Source organism: Oryctolagus cuniculus, chromosome 4 (assembly GCF_964237555.1).
Source record: "Oryctolagus cuniculus chromosome 4, mOryCun1.1, whole genome shotgun sequence".
Lineage (NCBI taxonomy): Eukaryota > Metazoa > Chordata > Mammalia > Lagomorpha > Leporidae > Oryctolagus > Oryctolagus cuniculus.
Genome location: NC_091435.1, coordinates 75,797,185 through 75,819,032, shown reverse-complemented (window position 1 = coordinate 75,819,032; position 21,848 = coordinate 75,797,185). Strand labels below are relative to the sequence as shown.

At 45.8% G+C, this 21,848-nt stretch overlaps 2 protein-coding genes across 4 annotated transcripts in view; one reads left to right on the top strand and one right to left on the bottom strand.

Annotated features, from left to right (window-relative positions):
* ARHGAP31 (Rho GTPase activating protein 31) overlaps nt 1–16,763 on the bottom strand; it is a 128,888-nt gene extending 112,125 nt beyond the window's left edge. For both annotated transcript variants that reach the window (XM_051819004.2, XM_051819005.2), the window contains exon 1: nt 16,625–16,763. In XM_051819004.2, coding sequence (XP_051674964.2) covers nt 16,625–16,724 — 100 coding nt within the window. In that variant the 5' untranslated portion in view covers nt 16,725–16,763. The remainder of the gene's footprint in view (nt 1–16,624) is intronic.
* Nucleotides 16,642–21,848, top strand: part of B4GALT4 (beta-1,4-galactosyltransferase 4) — an 87,046-nt gene continuing 81,839 nt past the window's right edge. For both annotated transcript variants that reach the window (XM_051819009.2, XM_051819008.2), the window contains exon 1: nt 16,642–16,781. The gene's annotated coding sequence lies outside the window, so the exon portion shown is untranslated. The remainder of the gene's footprint in view (nt 16,782–21,848) is intronic.

The following is a 21,848-nucleotide window of genomic DNA, read 5'->3' as shown; positions in this document are numbered from 1 at the left end:
TTTAATTCCAACTGAGAATTGGGAAAAAGGAAGCTGATTAGAGGAACCCCCATGAGATGAAGACAACTGATAGTGCCTTTCATCTTCCCAGGCATGTGAGCGTTTACAAGGTATTACCTGACTGAAAGGTCTCTCACCAGGGCAAGAACTGTGCTGGATGAATCCCTTTGTTAAGAATGTTTTCTGGGGGCCAGTGTTGTGGCACGGCATAGCACCAGTTCAAGTCCTGGTGGCTTGGGTGCCTGCCACCCACATGGGAGACCCAGATGGGGTTCCTGGCTCCTGGCGTCAGCCTGGCCCAGCCCCAGCCATTTAGAAAGTGAATTAGTAGAGCTCTCTTTCTGTCTCTCTCTCCTCTCTCTGTAACTCTGCCTTTCAAATCAAATCAAATCTGTCTTAATAAAAAGAAAGATTTGTTAGTGGTCTGTGCATTCAGTAACCCACTGTTACTGGTTCTCTAGCTGCCTCTCAGGTGCATGCCTCCTCCGCTTGACTAGAGGTAAATTAGGAAGAGACTGTAGGGCAATAGAATGAGGACAAGTCTCAGTTTAAACCCCAGCTTTGCCCAGGACCGGTTGTGCGGTCTTGGACACATCACTTCACTTCTCTGAAACTCTGTTTTCTCATCTGAAAAACAGAGGCATTCATAATGCCTCTTAGGGCTACCATAAGAGACACATGAGGTAACATTTGTATAGCGCCTGCCAAGAGGCAGGTTCTCAACACACGACAGTCATGATTCCGGCACTTCCGTGGCTCGGTGAGTAGCCAACAGGTAGCAGCACTTTACAGTTTGCCATCTACAAACTGTAGAACTCATTTAGTAGAACAGCATGTTCTCCACACATCCAGACATTACAGGGCTTTCTGTTTGTCCATTTTGTGTAAGAGAGTCTGAAATGGAATTTAAGTATATCTCTAGTAGTGTACCAAATTTAATTAAAATAAATAACTACCAAGTCTTGAGATTAAAAAAGACCTCAAGCATCATCAGTTTTGGACAATTCACTCAGCACACACTTTTCTGGAGGGTGGTAAGCAGGATAATGGTTTCCAAAGATGCCCACTCCTTATTTCAGGAACTTTTGAATATGTTACCTTCTCTCTAAAGGGTCTTCACAGATGTGATTAGGGTAAGGACCTTGAGATGGAGCTAGTAGCCTGCACTATACAGTAGGGTCCAATCTAATCACATGGGTCCTTAATAGTGGAGAAACTTTGGAAATTGTAAGAAAAGAGGGCTGTATTTTGGAAGAATGGTCAGAGATGTATTTTTGTTGGAGGAAGAAGAATGTAGGTGGCTTCTAGAAGCCAGAAAAGACAAGGAATGGTTTCTCCTAAGCCTCCAAAAGAAATGCAATCCTACTGTCCCCTCAAGTGTAGTGAGACCTGTGTTGCACTTCTCACTTACGGCCCAGTATGATAATAAATGTGGAGACCAGTGCTGTGGCACAACTGGTTAAGCCATGGCCTGCAGAGCCAATATCCCATATAGGTGCAGGTTTGTGACCTGGCTGTTCTACTTCTGATCCAGTTCCATGCTAATGTGCCTGGGAAAGCAGTAGAAGATGGCCCAAGTTCCTGGGCCCCTGCACCCATGTGGGAGACACAGAAGCTTCTGGCTCCTGGCTCCTGACATCGGGCTGGCCTAACCTTGGCCATTGTGGCCATTTGGGAAGGGAACCAACGGATGGAAGATAACTCTCTCTGTATCTCTCTCTCTGTAACTCTGCCTTTCAAATAAACAAATAAATCTTTTTAAAAAGATAATAAATGTGTGCTTTAAGTCACTAAGCTTTTTTTTAATTTACCAATATTTTTTAGCAATTTGCTCAATGGCTCATTTTTTTTTTTAAGATTTATTTATTTGAAAGCCAAAGTTACAGAGACAGAGAGAGGAAGAGAGAGAGAGAGAGAGAGAGAGAGAGATCTTCCATCTGCTGGTTTACTCCCCCCAAATGGCCGCAATGGCCAGAGCTGGGTCTGTCCAAAGTCAGAAGCCAGGAGCTTCCTCCAGGTATCCCATGTGGGAGCAGAGTCCCAAGTACTTGGGCCAATATCTGCTGCTTTCCCAGGCACATGAGCAAGGAGTTGAATCAGATGTGGAGCAGTCAGGACTGGAACTGGTGCCCATACAGGATGCTGGCATTGTAGGCGGTGGCTTTACCTGCTACACCACAGCACTGGCTCCACACAGGTAGTTTTTAAAAAACTTTTTCTAAAATATTTATTTATTTATTTATTTATTTATTTATTTATTTAAAAGGCAGAGAGAAGGAGAGGCAGAGAGATAGAGAGGCAGAGAGATTGTCTATCCATTTGTTCACCCCCCAAATACAACAGCCAGGGCTGGGCCAGGCCAAAGCCAAGAACTAGAAACTCCATCCTGGTTTCCCATGTGGATGACAGGGGCCCAAGTATTTGACCCAACATCCACTGGCTTCCCAGGTGCATTAGCGGAAAGCTGGATCAGACATGTAGTAGCTGGGACTCAAACTTGTACTCTGATATGGGATGCGGCTATTGCAAGTGGCAGCTTAACCTACTGTGCCAAAACACCAGAGCCTGTTTCTTTTTTTAAAAGTTATTTATTTAATTTTATTTAAAAGGCAGAATAACAGACAGAGAGAGAGAGAAAGAGAGAGACAGAGGGATCCTCCATCTGCTGGTTCACTACCCAAATGCTCACAATAGGCAAGGGCTGGGCCAGGCTGAAGCCAGGAGCCAGATCCTTCCAGATCTCCGACATGTGTGGCAGGGACCTATGTATTTGAACCATCACCTGCTGCTTCCCAGAGTGCACCGCAGCAGGAAGCTGGATGGGAAGTAGAAGTGAAACTTGACCCCCGACACTTTGATATGGGGATATGGGTGTCCCCAGGCTTAACCTGCTGAGCCACAATGCCTGCCCCAAACAATTAGGTTTGTTGGTGGCGATCTGTTATGGAATCTGATAGAAATAGGAAACTGATACAAGTGGAACAAACACAAAAGCTCAGGAAGACCAGAATGGGCATGTCAATAATTAAAGCAGCTTTTCAGGTCAAAAAAAAGTATTCTCAGCAACTTCATTTGTCAGCTGTAGCCTTTTATTTTGATCTATGCTAATCTATAGGTATCTATTTTTTTTTTTTAGATTTTGCTTATTTATTTGAGAGGTAGAGTTAGAGTCAGAGAGAAGGAGAAACAGAGAGATCTTCCATCCACTGGTTCACTCCCCAAATGGCCACAATAGCCAGAGCTGCGCCAGACCAAAGCAAGGAGCCAGGAGCTTCTTCAGGGTCTCCCACCTGGGTGCAGGGCCCCAAGCACTTGGGCCATCTTCTACTACTTTCCCAGACCATAGCAGAGAGCTGGATTTGAAGAGGAGCAGCCAAGACTCGAACCAGCGCCCATAAGGGATGATGGCTCTGCATGTGGAGGCTTAGACTACTGCGCCACAGCATTGGCCCCTAAATGTATCTTTCTTAATATACCTCTATGTACACACTTGCACCTTAAAATGGAGCACTGATAATAAGCACAATGCTCCATATATGACTCCACCCCTGAAGTACACAGCAAGGATCCTTGATCCTGACACTCGCCTCTGTCCATAGAGCCCAAGCTTGAGGATTTTTGCAGTTAGTCTGCACTTGGATTCACTCTTAAGTCCCATTTATATCTCGTTCAGTTAATTTTCAAAATGCAACAGTGGGACAATAAGCATATGTGAGATAGTATCACATGGGCCAGCAAAAACCCAGGCCTTAAGTTGTACCACCAACAACGGAAACAGGCTCTTTGTTCAGATTTTAAATCTTCTAAGATACAGATGGAAACTAGACAGCTAGATGACTGTCACTAAGATTACTGCTTTTTACCATGAATCTTATGTTTTTTTCTTTTCAGTTTTCTTTTTAAATTCTTTTCCTGATTACTAATAAAAGTAAAACATAGAAAATCTGTCAAAGTCCCACCCCAGATATATTTATCAACAGATAAGAATCTTAAAATTAGTATTTTTATACATCTAGCCAAAGAAAATCATTGTGTGTATATAAGAGAACTAAACAAGCAAGAAGAGAAAGCCCCTAGGGATAGATGTAGGCCTTGAAACATTGGTTCTCAGATCTCTCAACTTCCACATGTGTAGCAATAACCCAGGAACCACATTCTCACTAAGAAGGTGAAACAGGAGAAAATTTCAGGTCACTAGGAGAATAATAATGATAGTCAACCCAGAAAGATCTACTAAATTCCAGGCTGTACACTAGTCCCTTAAATCTCTATACTAACCCTATGCAGTAGGTATTACTATCATTAAATTCACTTTACAACTGAGAAAACTGGAGCAAAGAGAGGTTTTGTAGCTTGCCCACAGTCACAAATCTACCACGTGGTACAGGTAGGATCAGAACTCAGTCTCTCGGCAGTAAAGTCCCATACTTAACTACCTTGCTATACTGCTTCACAGAGGACAGACTGACTTCACTCTAATAAATCTATTAAGGTAGAATAGCAAATTAACAGACTTTTTTTTTTTTCCAAAAACAAGGATTGAAATAAAGAGACTTTACAGAAAAACTCAATAAATAAAGATACCTTAGTCCCATAATAATTTCAAAAGAATTTTTTTCTGATTTAAAAAGTAAAAATGCATGTTCACTGTTGAAATTTTGGGCAATATAACAATTACAATGAGGAAAATAGACATTGCATGGTTCTAATTAGCCACTCTTTTTTTTTTTCTTCTTCAAGATTTATTTGTTTGAAATACAGAGTGACAGAGAAAGAGCAACAGATCTTTCATCTGCTGGCTTACTCCTCAAAAACTTACAAATTTAATTTTAAAATGAAACAAATATTGATCAAATTTAACATATTCTAGAAATACTTTGCTTTTAAAAAAAAAGGCAGAGTAACAGAGAGAGGGGGAGAGATCTTCTACCCGCTGATTTACTCCCCAAAGGGCCACAATGGCCAGGCTGGGCAAGGCTGAAGCCAGGAGCCAGGAGCTTCTTCCCAGTCTCCCACATGGAGATATGCAGGTGTCCAAGCGCTTGGGCCAATTCTCTCGCTTTCCCAGGCACATTAGCAGGGAGCTGCAGCAGAAGTGGAGCAGCCGGGACTTGAACTGACACCCATTTAGCATGCCGATGTTGCAGGCAGCAGCTTAGCCCACTACACAAAAATGCTAGCCCCTCCAGAAATATTCTTTAAATTCAATTTTGGACTCCTTGGGGAAAAAAAAGGAGTTACAATAGACGTTTCCAAAGGGATATTTGTATAGGCTCTGTAGTATCTGGATATGTGGAGAACATCTGATTCTACCGAATAGGTTCTACAGTTTACAGAACTACAAACTGTAAAGATTCTAAGATCTCAAAGATTCTGCTTTTGTAGTTCTGAGATGAGAATTCCCACTTTTAAGATGTGCTTTCAGCAATTATGACATCCCTGGCTTGCTGATCTCACTTTGAGAAAGAAACATTGTCTTAGCACACAGAAAGGAGCAGTTAATTAGGACCAGTGCTGTGGCACAGTTGCAACATCAGCATCCCATATCCCAGCATCATATATAAGAGTGCTGGTTTGAATCCCAGCATCTCTGCTTCCAATTCAGCTCCCTGCTAATGTGCCCAGGAAAGCAGCAGAATTGGTTCAAGTGCTTGGACCCCTGTACCCATGTGGGAGACTAGGAAGAAGCTCCTGGCTCCTGGCTTCAGCCTTGTCCAGCCCTGGCCATTGTGGCCCTTTGGGGAGTAAATCAGCGGGTAGAAGATCTCTCCCCCTCTCTCTATTATTCTGCCTTAAAAAAATATTTCTAGAGTATATTAAATTTGATCAATATTTGTTTCATTTTAAAATTACATTTTTAAAATAATAACTTCATTTTTAGTCATTCTTATGCTTAGAAAAGTTTGAGAATTGCTGTCCAAGACTTAAAAAGAACAATCCAGGGATGGGCATGTGGCTTAGTGATTAATACACTGCTTGGAATGTCCTCATCCCATATCAGAGTGCCTGGGTTCCAGTCCTGGCTCCACTCACTATTTCAGTTTCCTGCTAATGCACACCCTCAGGGGCAGAAGATGACAGCTCAACTAGCTGGGTCCCTGTCACTCACGTGGGAGACACAGATTGAGTTCCCAGTTTGCAGTGTCAGCTTAGCCCAGCCTCAGGTGTTGCAAGCATTTGGGAAGTAAAACACTGGATAGGAGATCTCTGTCTGTCTGTCTCTGTATCTTTCTGTTTGCCTTTCAAATAGAATAAAAGCTTTAAAAAAGAAGTTCAGAATTCTTGGACCCAGAATTCAAAAACCATATTGTTCCCAAAGAAGTTGCTCCCCTTTCAATTCTGAAATCAAATTTTCTAGAGGAAATAAGGAAGTGGGAATGAGGAAACCATACCATTCTTGGGGGAAATAAGACCTTTGTAGATTACTCCATAGGTATATTTTCCTGACTTTGAGCTAAGGCTCTGGGCCCAGGTCAGCCACAGCCTAAATGTAGCCCCTTGGAGCCCACTAGTAAGGTTTATGTCCTCAGCTCTGAGCCTGAGTCACAGACCTGCATTTAGCTTTGCTTTTCCAAAAAGCAAAGAGCTCCTCTCTGTTGACACCAGGCCCATGTTCTAGCTATTAGCAAATGACAAAGGATTTTCCACATGCAGATTCAAAAAAGCATATGAACTTTGAAGGGCATAATGAAACTTAAATAGCTAAAACTTATTAGAAAGAACTCCAACAATCGATGCCAAAGGCATGAGTTCCTAACAGAATAGCAAGACAAAAGCCAGAAAGAGGAACAAAAATATGCATTGTAGGGGAGGGGCAGGCAGGGAGGTGTAGTTTTATATGGAAGAGTTGACATCATTGTTTCCCAATAATCCTCAGCATGCAGGAAACAGATGGGAAAGAAGTGGTTGAAGGGGCTACTTATGGTAACAGAGCATGCTCTCTGTTCAGAATGCTCCCATTTGAAACCTAAATGTTTTACTTTGAAAAACGGAGGTTGGAAACTCTATTGGCAGTTTTATTCAAGTATAACTAAATCCTACTGAACTTATCACCTTGGCAATGCATGGAAAAATGGAGCTTTGAATGTCAAACCCTGCTTTACTCCAGCATAGTGGCTGTTAGGAACCAGAGCAGATAAATCCATAAAAGTGGAATTGAATGTTGGGCAGACATGGCTTGAGTTCTGCTTCTCTGCCTTCCTTGCTGAGTGACACTGTGCAAGCTAATTAACATCCCTGAATTGTCTCTCATTTATAGAATGGGGAAAACAAGTTTCCACACATGAAGTGGGCAAAGGTTGAGGTTGGACACTTATACCATATAGCTAAATTTAACCAAAAAAGAAAATTAGGATGGTTTTTATCTTTTAACGGAATTCCTCATTCTTTTGTGTTTTGGTAGGGCACAAACAGCCACAACCAGACAAACCAATGGCCACTCTGATTATTATCAGCTACTCTGCCCTCACCTGTGTGTAGATTCACTCCTCTTTTGCTGTAGACAGACTTCTGTCTTCCCATCCAGGGACTTCCCACCCCCAGCCTGGCCACTGTTAAGTCACCCTCGGGTACCCTTCCCAAGGGGCAGGAGGGTATGACCAGTTCCATGTATGGAGCCACATGGTTTCCTTCCTCTAGAAAGCATCCACTCCATCTCCCAGATCTCTGATTTTTTTTATTCTGTTATTGATTCTGCACCCCCCACCCTCACTCCACCACAAACAACCCACTATCTGATGGTTCTCTTTCAAGCGGCTGTCTCACACGCAAGCATTTCCTGCTTCCATTTCCTCTGTAGTCCTTATTTCAGTCTTTCTCTTCTGAATCCTCAAGACTAAGAGCTACTTCAGAATGTCTTTGTAATCCAACAGTATCTAGCATGTTAGAATGCCATTAAATGCTTGTTGAATTGAATTAAAAGCCCCATAAAATATAGTTTCCAATGAAAAACATAAAAAGAGCTAAGAAATAAAATATGCATGATCACACAAATTAGATCAATTGCCTTTCACCGACTATAGATTTATTTATGGTTTGCCAGATTCCTAGCTTATATGTCAAACTATTTTTTATTGTTTATGACAGTAAGAGCTTGTACATCTATGTGTCTATGACAGTAAGTGCTGTTTTACGTTGCTTTGGTGGGGGGCAGGGTGGGTGGGTGGGTGATGGTGATGCTTCTCCCTCCCCCTCCACGGGTGGCTGGGAGGGAACCCACCAAAGGCATTCTGGGCCAGCATCAGGCCATGGGCGTGGCATCAGGACCTGGTATGCATCAGCCAAGCTTGAACTAGAACAAAGAGTGCCTGAGACTGGATCCCAGAAACTCAGTTGGTTCTGGGGTCCCGCCAAGAATGTGGTTCATACCATGTAACTGGTGAGGTAGTAGGAAGAGACAGTGTTCTAAGTAGCTCTGTACAAAGCCTGGGTCGGTTTCTATCCAGGAGTCGTAGCTAGGAACCCCTGTGGGGCCATTACACAATCTTAGATTCCTGATAATATAGCACACGAGCAATGTCCCCAGTCATGAGCTTCCTAGAAGGGCTTTCACACTGGTTTCCTGCAGGAGGAAACAGGGCCAATCAATCAACACCCTGAGAGAGGCACTGTGAGCTACCCAATCTGTGTGAGCTGCCAAATGCCACCCGTCTCCAGTGCAGCTTACTATCTATTTGCATGCACGAAGTCAGCCAGACAACAGAACAACAGGTAGAAGGGAAACCAAATTAGGTGCCTCTGACCCTAAGGGAGTGGATGTTCCCGTGGGGGTGGGAGGAAGAGGATTGTGGCTTCCGTGGACAGGGAGGGATCTGGGAGGAAAAGGTGGGGTCTGGATGGACTTGAAAGCTGGTAAATTTAGGTAGTGTGTTTGAAAGAGTCTTGCAGAGGGCAAAGTGCTATGTGAATGAACATTGTTATTAAAACTATTAATGTTCTGGGCCAGGGGAAGAGCAAAGCAAAGGGCGAATTTTTTTTAATTTTCTTTTTGGACAAAACTGTAAAGTAAATGCCAAATTATGAAATACCTACTCTGGGAAATGTGATCCCCGCCTAAAACTATGACCTTAGGAGTCAGACCCAGAATTAAATCCTGCCCTTCCCATCTTCATAATCTGACAAGTGATTGGACCTTTTGGGCATCAATTTTCTTCTCTGTAAAATGGGGTTAAATGCCAAATTCTTAAAGATGTTGGAAATTTGTATATGTAAAGTGACCATCATATAGTAAGCAATCAACCAGTTAGTAGCTCTTATTACCAATTTAAATAGCAAAAGGTCTGATCCCATATTGGAGTGCCTGGGATTAAGTCCAGGCTCTACTCTCAATTCCAGGTCCCACTAATGTGCACCCTGGAAGGCAGCAGGTGATGGCTCAGGTACTTGAATATCTGCCACTTATGAGGGATATCCAGATTGAGTTCTAAGCTCCTGGGTTGTGCATGGCCCAGTCCAGGTGGGTTGTGGGCAACTGAGGAGTGAACCACTGGATAGAAGGTCTCTTCATTTTTCAAATAAAAATAATCAATAAAAAATTTTAAAAACCAACAGAAACAAGGTCTGCTTTGGAATCAGCCTTCATTTCTGGACTACTTTTCTCCTTCCACAAGATCTCATCTTTTTCCTCCTTCCTTCTACGGTCCAGCAGCTTGATGTTCTCATTTTTCTCTATCAAAATTTGCTCTTAAAAAAAATCTAATACTGGTATTTATTCTCCTCTGAATTGTAGTCAGTATGTTTCCTCCCAGGGGTTCTTTGGGTTTTAGCTAAAATCTTATCCTGGCGGAGGGATCAGAATATGCAGCAGGGGGAGTGGGGGGAGTTCTACTCAGACTCCTGAAGTTCCAGTAAGTTGTGGCAATCCTTTCAATCTGTACTCGAGGCCACTTCAATGTAAACATAGCATCTGTGCTGGCACATAGAGAGAAACAACTCAGAGAATGGGGTGAGACTTGCACCCGTAAGAGAAAGGAAAATTCAAAGGTGGGATAAGTAGGAAAATGCCTCATTGGCTTAAACACAAGGCAAGGAATGGGGGGAGGGGGCTAGCTCCATGTGGTGGAATGAGAAGGCCATGCCAAGATGGCTGCTGGCAAGCAAGTATCAGTTACTCAGGAATGGCTTTGAAACCCACCTGGCAATGGAGCCTGCCTGGCAACAGGCTGTGACTGGATGGCTTTGGCTACTGCCTGGTAACAGGTTGTGATTGGTTAGGGCATAAACTGCCCCTTGACCAGACTGGCTGCCTTGGCTATATAAGCTGCTATACTAACTGAAATAAATGAGTCTGCGGGCTACTCGCCTCTGGCCTGTTTTCACCCAACTCCCAGGGTCTGAGTGGTGACTCCGCGCCTCTTGCCCCCACCACGCTCCTCCTCTCAGAACGAATCCACCGCAACAGCTCCATGTTCCTGAACCTCAAGACCGGGTCTGAAGGGACCACTAGAAGGAAGTGGGGTCCTGAGAACCAGAGGCCAGGGTAGGCAGGCAGCTCAGTGGAGCAGTCTGTTCTAGAGGGAACAAGCAAGAGGTAGCCCCAACTGGAAGTCTATCACGGCTTTCTTCCAGGAAGATTTAACTATAGCATCTCATGGCAATGAGGCTGTTGTGGTACCGAAACTTCTTATCCCCAGACTGAGCCCTGGAATGTTCAGCTCCAGTCCACCCACAGCTTCACAGCCACACACACAGCCATGAAATCCAGGCAACCTTTCTGCAGTGAGGTGACTCCTGGAAATCAAGAGTCTCCAGCAAAAGCTTCAGAAATGCCTTGGTCAATGGACTTCTGGAATTCAGGCTGTCTGTACCCCCTGTGCCTACAGAAAAGATTCTCAGGTTATCCCACAGTTGCCTAAGAGATTAGGGGGAGATATAAAAGGAGTGTGTCAAAAACTACAGCTCTAATACATTGGAGGGTTTATCAGCCACTTAGATAGCATCATCTATGGGAAACTGTGTTCACAGTTCCATCTATTTCTTTCTGCATCTGCATAAAAGCAGCCCCTCCGCCCCTGCCCCGCAGATGGTTCTCTGGGCTCTGGGACCAGGCTGGACCAACAGGGGAGTCGGTTTCCTGAGCAGCCCCCATGCCTGGGCCTCTTGAGGCTGGAAGGCACCTGGGTGGCTGCCAGTGGGGGTGGACAGTGGAGAAGGAAGGGTGAGGCTGTCCTTGTGGTGAGGGGGCTCTTGGCAGAGGCCTAAAGAGTGGGCAGGAGTAGGTGGAAGTAGTTTCTATTCCCTGAGTGGGTTGTCATATTCAGACTACCCAGAGTAAGTTACAGCTCAGCTTCAAGTTATCCTGGCAGTTTGCTCCAGATTCAAAGCCCTGATTCTCCTTTCAGTTCTTCTGTTTCATTCTGGGAGCTCAGAGATAGGAATGCCCCTCTAAACTGAAGCCCACGAAGATGCGGTTTTCCGCAAGTTCCCCGTCCAAGAGCTCGTTTCTCTTTCAGTTCCCCGTGGGCCAGCAGTGGCTGCCTGTGTCTTTTTCAGGTTTTTTTTTTTTTTTTTTTTTTTTTTTTGAGGGCCCTTTAATTTCAGGTTGACATTTGGCTTCTCTATCGCTGGGCACTCATGGCCCAGCTCTGGAAAAGCTCTGCATGAATTGGCCTCCATTCAACGGGGCAAGCAGTCCGCTTCCTGTCCCCCCTGGTGAATGATTAATGCCCATTTAACCATTTCATTGGTGCCTCATTCAGCAAGCAGTGGTTATGCTAGAGTAAATCTAGGGTGTTGTGATGACAACAGGTACACCTATAGTTGACCATGTGTGTGCTTCCTGCTAAGTTCTTTATCCATATAAACTCTTTTTTTGTTTTTCACCTCAATTCTATTATCCCCATTCCATGTCTGAGGAAACTGAGGCCCAGGGAAGGTAATTAATTACTTTGCTCCAAGGGCATTCAGCTGGGAAAAAAACAAAGTTGAAACTCTATCCCAGATAGTAAAGTTCCAGAACTCCTAATGAGATCCCCAGCAGGAGCACCTGCCTTGGAAAGATCAGGGAAGGTTTACAGAACCTTCCAATGCTGAGAGCCAGACGATGAAGAATTAGCCAGGGGAGGTGTGATAAAGATGTGACAGACAAGAAGCTGGGAAGGAAACCACTAAGCCAAAGAGAATACCCTGGCCTTCAGTTCTCCATTCAGTGTTAAATCTTATCTTGGATAGGAAAACATTTACTTTCCTTGCTAAGACTTTCTCCTGTTTATGTTAGAATATCTCATCTATTTAATCAGAGATCAAAGCTTTCATTTTCTCCTTCAGCTTTCCCTGCAGTCATGACAGCTAACTTCAAAGCTTAATTGAGCCATTGGTTTCTGAAGGTTTGTTCACATTACCTAGGCTGTAAATTTCTTGATTTTGGAGTCCATCTTCATTTCTTTCTTTCTCCCAGTACCTAGCACAGTGCCCTAATAAATATTTGTTGAATAACTGAATAAACAAAATGAGGGAATCATTTAGTCTCAGAAGTGTAGAACAGTGACATCTATTAGTCCCTTTGTCTTATCCTTGCTGTGAACCTTCTTGTCATCTCCCAAATCAAATCAAATACACACGTGTGCACACACACACAAATTCCTCTTTCCAGCCTGGTAAGAAGTAGAAAAAAATTCAGGTATGAAAAGGCTCACAATTCTTAATAAACATTCAAAGGGTACATTCTGAATGATCAAAGCTGCTTATTCAAGGAGAAAATGGTTTGCAAAACTGTGCATCACGGACGGTGGTTCTCAACCCTGCCTACATGTCAAAATCATGCAGGAAAGATTCTGACTTTTTTAAGGCAGAGAGACACAAAGAGAGATCATCTATCTCTTAGTTTTTCTCTCCCAATGTCCACAACAGCTAGGGCTGGGCCAGGCAAAGCCAGGAGCCAGGAGCTCCATCTGGGTCTCCCACATGGGTGGCAGGGATCCAAGTACTTAAGCCATCATCTGCCGTCTTCCCAGAGTGTTCATTAGCAGGAAGCTGGATTGGAATTGGAGCCAGGATTCAAACCCAGGCATTCGATATGAGATGAAGGCTTTCCCAAGCGGTTGTCTTAACTGGTGCACTATGGCTCTGCCTCTCTGGTTTTTTCTTTTCTTTTTTTTTTTTAAGTTCATCATAATGTATCACTATGAAGGAGAGCTACTGGGCCAGAGCAATATCATTTTTTTTTTACCAGAGTAGCAATATAAAGATTGCTCAGAAAGGTGAGAAAATCCTTAGCTTTTAAAGTGAGCCAATATGGAGGAGGATAGTTTCCCCACATGCACTTTTACCGGTTCCTGGCTCCTGTCCCCAGCATCTCCAAGTTCTATTGGAAGTAGGAGAACATTTGGCTTATAGGGGAGAAGTAGGAGATGACCATGGATACATTCTGGCCTCACAGGGCTTCACTACCCCCTCCTGGCATTGGTGACAACATAACATGGATTTTATAATACAACTACAAGGGTCTTCATATTCAGTGGTCAAAAAGAAGAACAAGAAGACTGTACTATTTTTAGCTTCAGTAGTAAGGAAGGGATGATCTTCTCCCCCTATTCCAGACAGGAAGAGAAAGTTAGCTGGTTCCCATGGGAGAGTCACTGTATTAGCCGGGAAGTGAAAAAGGCTCCAGCCAAGTCTGCCAAGAAGCACCTCATACCATTCCTGGGTGTCCTTACTGGGCTGAAGGAACAGTGGTCCAAGAAGGGAGAAACTGTCCCTTTGCATCAGGCCTATGTGCAACTGGGGACCATCAAAGCATAGTCTGAAATTGCCATGTATATGGATGCCTGCCAAAATTGCATAAACAATGTGTGTGTGTGTCTGTCTGTCTGTCTAAAGGCAGAGGTTTCTGTTTTTCATCCACTTCCCAAGATTGAGGATGACAAGTGGCCTTGAGCACTTCAAGCGGAACACCTGCGTATCACCCACACACCCCCACAGAGTCAGTTTTCTAGCTGAAGGTAGCAGAGCTGGACCTCAGCAAATTACAGAAATGGATTTCATTCAGGCTCGGTGCTCAGTCTCTGTCCTCTCGGAGTTCCCATTCAGGTGTTTAGCTGCCTTGTGTTCAGCTGGCCTGAGCACAGCAAACTGTCACCAGCTTTGTCCTCCACCCCAGCGTGGGTCTCTTCTTCTCCATACAAGCACAGGGGCTCTCATAGTTTCTCTGCATCTCTTCCCTTCTGTCTTTGTGCTCCCAAACCAGAGTCCACCTGTCCTGATTTTTACCCAGGTCCATCAACCCTGCTCTTGGTCCCTAAAGTGCAGTGACCATGACGTCACTTTTGAGGAGCTGTCCTCAGCCTCCTGGATTCTAGTTGCCACACTGACGTGCCAGCCCTAGCATTCTGGTCTGAATTTCCAAGGCGGTTGCAAAGGGGCAATGCCCAGCTCAGCTCTTTCTTGCTAGAAGCCGAATCTGGGCCTTGTCTAGTAGCCAATAAGGATTTCAGAAAGTCCATGGGGAGGCTACCTTGTTTTGGAAAAAACCACCAACATTGGCTTTATTTACTGACACTTCACAACAAAAAAATAAGGGAAAACTATCTAACCAGCTTTAGTTGTTGGAAAATAAAAACCCTAATTACTCTTCATTTATATCAGCTGCTTATTACATGTGCCTAATTTCCATGTCATACAAAAACGGTGTGTGGATATGTACATGGATCAGTTTCAAAGCTCAGCTCTACTCAGATATGTTCAATTTTTGAAAGTTCTCTGACTTGGAATGTTTGCTCAGACATGGAAGCCAGGGAGGGGAAAGGAGCCTAACAGGCCAGGGCCTCATCATGATTTCACTGCAAGACTTTGGGCAGGTCAATTTACCTCTCTGGGCCTTCTTTCCTCCTCCCCAAGGTGGGAAACACTGGCTACCGGTTTTCCATTTTTTTCTTTAAGCGGTAAATTCCCTCCCAACCCCACCCTCACCCTGGGACATTTTTTCCCCTAAATGAAACATGTGCCAAAACCCAAAATATAAAGCAGGTGAAAGAACAGTTGCCTACGGGTGCCTTTGAGATATGTTCACAGAACTCTGGGCTTCTGGCTCTTCCTATGATGAAAGACTTTGTAAGAATGAGGCAGGGCTGGCAAGTACCCTTACGCCACTATCCCAGCTCTGGAGGGAGGGCCCAGAATAGCACTCACACGGTAGAAGATGGCATCTAAAAGCATTCCTAGTGTACCTGGACGTTAACAGGAAGACCATACACAAACAGGAGGGAAATATCTCATCCTGAACTACTGACAGCAGTGGTTAAAACGCATACTTGGGAGTTCTTTCACATTCAAAAAAAAAAAAAAAACCGACCTTAATCTGAGCAATTCTACTTCAAATCTACCTCTCCAGATTGTTGATGAAGATAAAGTGAATTGGCTCAGTTATACCTCGATTTCAAAAGAGAAGCTTGGAAACCTGTGTTTCCTCAAGCTCTAAAATACTAAGCCATTTGTCCTAATGACATGGCTGACTGTGAACCCCGGAATACCACAGGAATATCACACCACTGCAAATTACTAGGTGGTGCTGAGTCTTTTGGGAAAAAAAAAGGGTGTGTGTGTGTGTATGAAAGAGAAGTATTGCGCTGTTTTTGAGATGCTTATTTGATATGGACTAATCAGGTCGTTGGGGGATTATTTTCCTGGAGGCAGAATCAATCTGCACAGTTGCACAGCCCTTACATTTTCCCCTTTGTTATATCTATCTATGTATAAACACACCGCTCATAAAGAGTGCGCTATTTTTTCTCTAACTGAAGTTTCTGCAGACAAGGCCTTTTTGTCATGGGTAAGTGCAGGGTCAGTCAACCTTACAAAAGGAGTCATTTAATGCTCAATTTTCCCAACTTTCCTATGATGAAAAACTTCTAACCTCAAATACTGTTTTTGTATGCTAGAATTGCTTTCTTTCCTCCTCGCCCAACAAATGTTTAAATTATCTCTCCTTTGCTGGATTCCTTCTTGCCTCCCAATCTGCCCTCGAAAACAGAGATGCTCTCCTTTTCTCTTCTGTATCCTCAACTATTTCAGATTCGAGGCCCTCTGACCTTTCTACAACCCTCTTCTTGTCTGATATATCACAGGTTAATCTGAAAGCCGAGAGGAGCTAAAAGGTCTGGGGGTTGGGAAAAGAGATGGGGGGGGGGGGACTATCTATGTGGCATCAGCTTAGAAATTCAGAAAATGTTTGTGTAACCACTCCCCACCCCCGCCCCCGCCCAGGATCCCCGCCCCCACCGCACCCCACCGCACCCCACTGCCTTCTAGCACATTAATATAAAAAGATGTGAGCAGATGAAATCGGAGCGCCCAGGAGGTCGCGCAGCCCCCGCCCACCATCCCACTGTCCACTCCTCGGCCATCCCTCCAGGCACCCCGCTCCCACCCCCAGCCCGGAGGTGGCCGCTGAAAGTCGGGGCAGCACCGCCCATTTAACGGCTGGGGTGCGACCCACGCCAGGACTGACAGCCCTGCCCGTCACAGTGGCAGCGCTGTGCACCTTAAGAGTCATCTGTTCTTTCTTTTTTTTTCTTAAGGTATAGCGAGGTCTGGAATACATTAACTTGTGAACTAAATCGAACACACCCCAAGAGAATCCATCTCTCCCTCAAACAAAAAGAAGGGGAAAAGGGAGGGGAAGGCCCATTACCATCCTGTCCCGAGCTTTCCAGATACTCCGTCAGGTCACAGCCAAACGCGCTGGCGGCTCCCTTGCGTTTCAGCTTCTGCTTGGCACCCTTGTTCTTCATGAGTTAGTCCCGAAGAGGCTGCCCCTCCGTCTCGCCTCCCCACTGCCTGGCACCGCGGTAAGATGGTCTCCCGGCTCCGATTACCGGCCGCAGCGCGGCTCTGGGGTGCCGCCTGGGCCAAGGCGAGAGCCGGGGCGGGAGCGCTGCGCATGGACCCCGCGGGGCGGCGGGCGGGCCGGGCCAGCCGAGCCTGCAATCCACGCGGCGCGCCTCCAGGGCCGCCGCGCCGGAGGCCGAGCAGGGCTGGCAGCTGCGGGCGGCCGGCTTGGGAGTGTCACTTCCTCACTGGGAGTCCCGGGGACTTTCACGGGCTGCGGCGTCTTGCGGCGCTCTTCCTCGGCCGCGGCGGGGGAGGGCGAGTTTTCGAGTCCGCCTTCCTCGGGGGCCCGGACGGCACTCCGGCGCGGGGCAAGCAGACAGCCCGGGGGCTGCTGTGGGTCCGCCGCCCTGGCCAGCGGTCGTGCCTTCAGGCGGCTTCGGTGGAGCGAAAAACAAGCATCCCGTCTCTCTCGCCCGCCCTCACGCCTTCCTTTTTTTCCTGTCTTACAAATCCTAGGCTCATCCAGCTCAGGAAACGCTGGAAGGAAGTTAGCTAGGGAGGGGGGCGGAGGGTGGAAATTTTTGGCAGCTCTGAGCTGCGTGTATGGAACCGGAGGAAGTAGGTGGGTGGGTTGAGGAGCACCGGGTGGGGGAGAGGACGCGCTCTCCTGAGAGCCGGGCTGCGACTCCCGAGGTAACTCCCGGCGTGGGGAGGAAATCGCCGCGCGGCTGAGGAGCCGCGGCCCGCGCCACCCGCTTCCCGCCCGCGCGGCTCTTTGAAGCGCGCAGGAGGAGGTGGCCGGGCGCTGGCTGGGACCCTCAGAAAGTGCTCCCTTAGTCTGCCCCTCATTGTCATCGCATCCCTGACACTTTCTATTTCGGTGCCTGCCTTTCTCCTCCACAAACACCTCAGGAGTAGTGACAGAAACAAAGACGGGGTTCCCGCGGAGAAACCTGACAGGCAGCGGTTTTCCGCGACCACTCCCCGCCCCACCCCCACCCCGGCCGCGCTGGCTCGGGACCTCGAGCCCCGTGAACCCCCAGGCCACGCGGGGGCGCGGATCACCCTTGGCAACGAGAGCCGCAGCTGGGTAACCACTGCCCAGGAAATCAAGTTTCTGCTTACAGATTCAAGTTCATACACACAGTCGCGCGCGCGCGCGCACACACACGCACACACGTGAGCATTCCTTCAAAGTTTGCTGAGTGGAAGTGAGTGAGCCTGGAGGCGAGCATGCCGCTGTGGAGAGGCCTCTGGTCCCCCTGCATAGGATGAAGAAAGCACTCCTCCAGGTTGTGTCCTGATTTGCCTCAAGTTGTTTCAGGAAGGCATGTTTTTTCTTCTCCAGGAAGATCTGAAATTCCTTGATTTCTGTGTACTCAGCACACAGAAAGCACTCAGATTCTTGTGATTTAACCATTTGAGGATTAGATTAAACTTCCTGTATAAATTCAAATCCATATATAGCCTTAGAGACTAGGGCCGTTCCTACAGCTCAGATTGCTGGCAACCGCTTTGTGTACAGGATTTTAGTTACTGAATCCCTTCACAGGCACTTATCGCCCTGTACATCACCATGACACTTGATGAACTTTGATCCTTGACCTTTCTTTATGTAGGGTCACAACTTCATAGCCAGCGTACTGAATCTGGCCCACAGATGTGCTTGGTTCGCAAATGCCATGCTTTAATTTTTTTGTAAAATTAGTAGCCAACATTAAAGAGTTAAGAGGTCTCATAAAAGAGATCTGGATTTCTGCCTCCTCTTGCAGAAATGGAAGATCTGGTTACACCACAAGCACATTCCCATATGGTAAGCACTGCTGATGCCAAGTTGTAGCAGCCCTCTTGGAGGCATTGTCTTTAGAGAGATGAACTGTCCAGTTGCATGCCCTTGGCATCTGTGTCTCCCCCCATCCCACCTGCACCTGTCTGGCCTCCAAAGTGGCTTGAATTTGCACCCCAAGCTCTGTGGATGTTCTCTCCTTCCTGCCATTTTCCATCCATCTCTCAGTGACACCAGCATTGCCCCAGTCATCTTGGCTAGAGGTCTTCTAGTAACCACTGACTCACTTCGCTCCTTCCGCCTCCACTTCCAGGCTGCTCCTGCCCAGAAACATCAATCCTACAAGATGCCTCTCAGCTGGGTTTCTCTTTTCCAGGCACACTCAGCAAGGCTCACCGATCCCTCAATTATCAGAATCATTCCTAGCGGGTTTTGCTGAGTCTGGTCTCCTCCCAACACTTCATCCTTCCTGTATAATTCTTGAAGTGTTTTTTTGGCCATATGCCTGCCTTGCCCCAACCCTTCAGTGACTCCCTGTTTCCCACTGCCAGGGCAGCAGTATTTAAGCATACGGAAAGCTACTTGGAGAATATTGATGGGGTATTTAGTATAAAGACTTGTTCCTTCCTTTATTGGTAAGGAAACATTTCGGTATGGGACTATAAGTATCACTAATGGCATTTGTTTAGGAGTCCACTTCTGCAAGGATTTCGATCTTCATTATTTCATCTGCCCTACAGTGAATTTCATCATCTTCTCAGCAAAGGAGAGAAACTGAAGGGGTACTTTTTTCCTGGGTGTGGGCCCCCAGGGCACAAATTGTGGAAAATTTTTCAAGTTTTATAAATCACCTTTTAAAAATTTTTTTTAAAGATTTATTTATTTATTTGAAATCCAGAGTTACAGAGAGAGAGGGAGAGACAGGGAGAGATTACAGACAGACAAGGAGAGATTTTTCCATCCACTGGTTCACCCAGATGGTCCCGATGGCCAAGGCTGGGTCAGGCTGAAGCCAGGGGTCAGGAGCTTCATCTGGGTCTCCCATGTGGGTGGCAGGGGCCCAAACACTTGGGCCATCTTCCACTGCTTTTCCAAGGCCGTCAGTAGGGAGCTGGATCGGAAGTGGTACAGCTGGGACACGAACTGGTGCCCATATGGGATTCTGGCGTAACAGGCAGCATTACCCACTGCGCCACAGTGCCAGCCCCTACCTTTTATTTTTATTTATTTATTTATTTATTTATTTATTTATTTATTTTTTGACAGGCAGAGTGGACAGTGAGAGAGAGAGACAGAGAGAAAGGTCTTCCTTTGCCATTGGTTCACCCTCCAATGGCCGCCGCGGCCAGCGTGCTGCGGCCGGCGCACCGCACTGATCCGATGGCAGGAGCCAGGTACTTCTCCTGGTCTCCCATGGGGTGCAGGGCCCAAGTACTTGGGCCATCCTCCACTGCCTTCCCTGGCCACAGCAGAGAGCTGGCCTGGAAGAGGGGCAACCGGGAAAGAATCTGGCGCCCCGACCGGGACTAGAACCCGGTGTGCCGGCGCCGCAAGGCAGAGGATTAGCCTAGTGAGCCACGGCGCCGGCCCAGCCCCTACCTTTTAAATCTTTTTATTTTGAAGAAATTTCAGCTTATAAGAAATTTGCGGAAGACAGTCAAAGAATTCTCACCTACTTCTCACTTACCTCGCCAAATACTAATATATAGCAAAAGTACAATTATCAAAGTTCGGAAGTTTTGCATTGATACAATAATATTAACCAATCAACAGATCTTACTCAAATGTGAATTAATTTTTAATTACATGCCATTTTTATTAAATGTGATCTTTGCCAGTTAAGTTTGGAAGCAGTGATTTCTGAATAATTCTCTAAACACTTCAAAGTCTGACTGTGCTACATAGAAAATCCCCTTCATCACCATCCTACCCAGCAATAGCAGATGTAGTTTGTCAAAAAACAGGTTAGCTGGGTGAGCTGATAGGGCTAGTGATGTTGACACAGCCCTGAGCTTCCTCTACTTTACTTAGGATTCCTCCAAAGGACTCTACCATCACAAAATTTTCAACCTGGAACTGTCCCAGGGCCCTTTTGCTCCCTGCTTCGTGTTAAGTTGGTTTCAAGGTTGTTAAGGGTTCAGGGTGGAGGTAATAATGTTGAGCACCTGGCAAGGAGTCCATTATGCTGTGCTGATTGGACAGCCTCATTTGAAACGCTCACACGGAGGTCCGCTGTCTCTGTTTGAGAAGTCCCAGTCATCTGTACTGAATGATGGGACGCATTAATGTATTTCCATGGCAGATAGTGAAATCACGCGGTGACCGCCTTCCGTATTTGTTCCATGTCCCTCTCAGTGTTGAGCATCCACTGTGCCAAACTTGAATTTCACCCTGGTTCTGGTTGCTCTTGTTTGATTCTGCTTTCTCTGTCCTTCCTCTGCTTATCTATTTCTCGTTACATTTTTCTCTCCCTTATTGCTTACTCTAAGAAGACTCTTTTCTGGGTCTGGGAAATAAAATCAGATTTGGGTTCTAAAGGGTTTTACCCTTAGGCTGTGGACTTCCTAAAAGCATGGTTATAATGGAGATAATATAGGAGTGTTAATTAAAGAAATAATTATGTTACTTGGTGATAATATAAATTATGTCTTTAGCAGATTGTCATGGTTCTAATTTGCTAGAAAAGCACTGTTGTTGCCTGTGATCCCTCTTATCTGCACTGTTGAAGACAGATGCCTCTCAAAGTGTGCCATCTGCTTCCTTCACCACTGGGAATGGTAGCAGTATTCTCTGCTGTAAATAAGTAGATATAGAAACCGAGCAGGCATTGAAAGGCGTTAGTGCTAACTGTGGTCTAAACTTCTTTTACCAAATTTGTCCTTAAAAACAGCTATTTATCAGCATTCTCCCTCCTTTACCAGGGTCTAATTAATTAGATGCTCTTATATGACTCCTTGTCCTTGCACTATGATGAATGTGTTTGGAATTCCATGTGTATTAGCTTTCATTACTATCCTGGATACCCAAAGCAGTCTGCTTTATAAAGAAAAGAGGCGTATTATGAGTCACAGTTCTGGAGGCTCATATTCCAAGATCAGAGAGACCCCACTGGTCCCGTATCTTGTGTCGGCAATCTAGTTGGCAGAGTCCTAAGGTGGTTCAGGGCACCACAGGCTAAGAGACTGAGTGTGTGTGTGTTTATATGTATATATATATCTCAATCTGTGCCCTCTCTTTCTCTCTCTCTCTCTCTCTCTCTCTCCCCTTCTCTCCCCTCCCCTCCCCTTCTCTCCTCTCC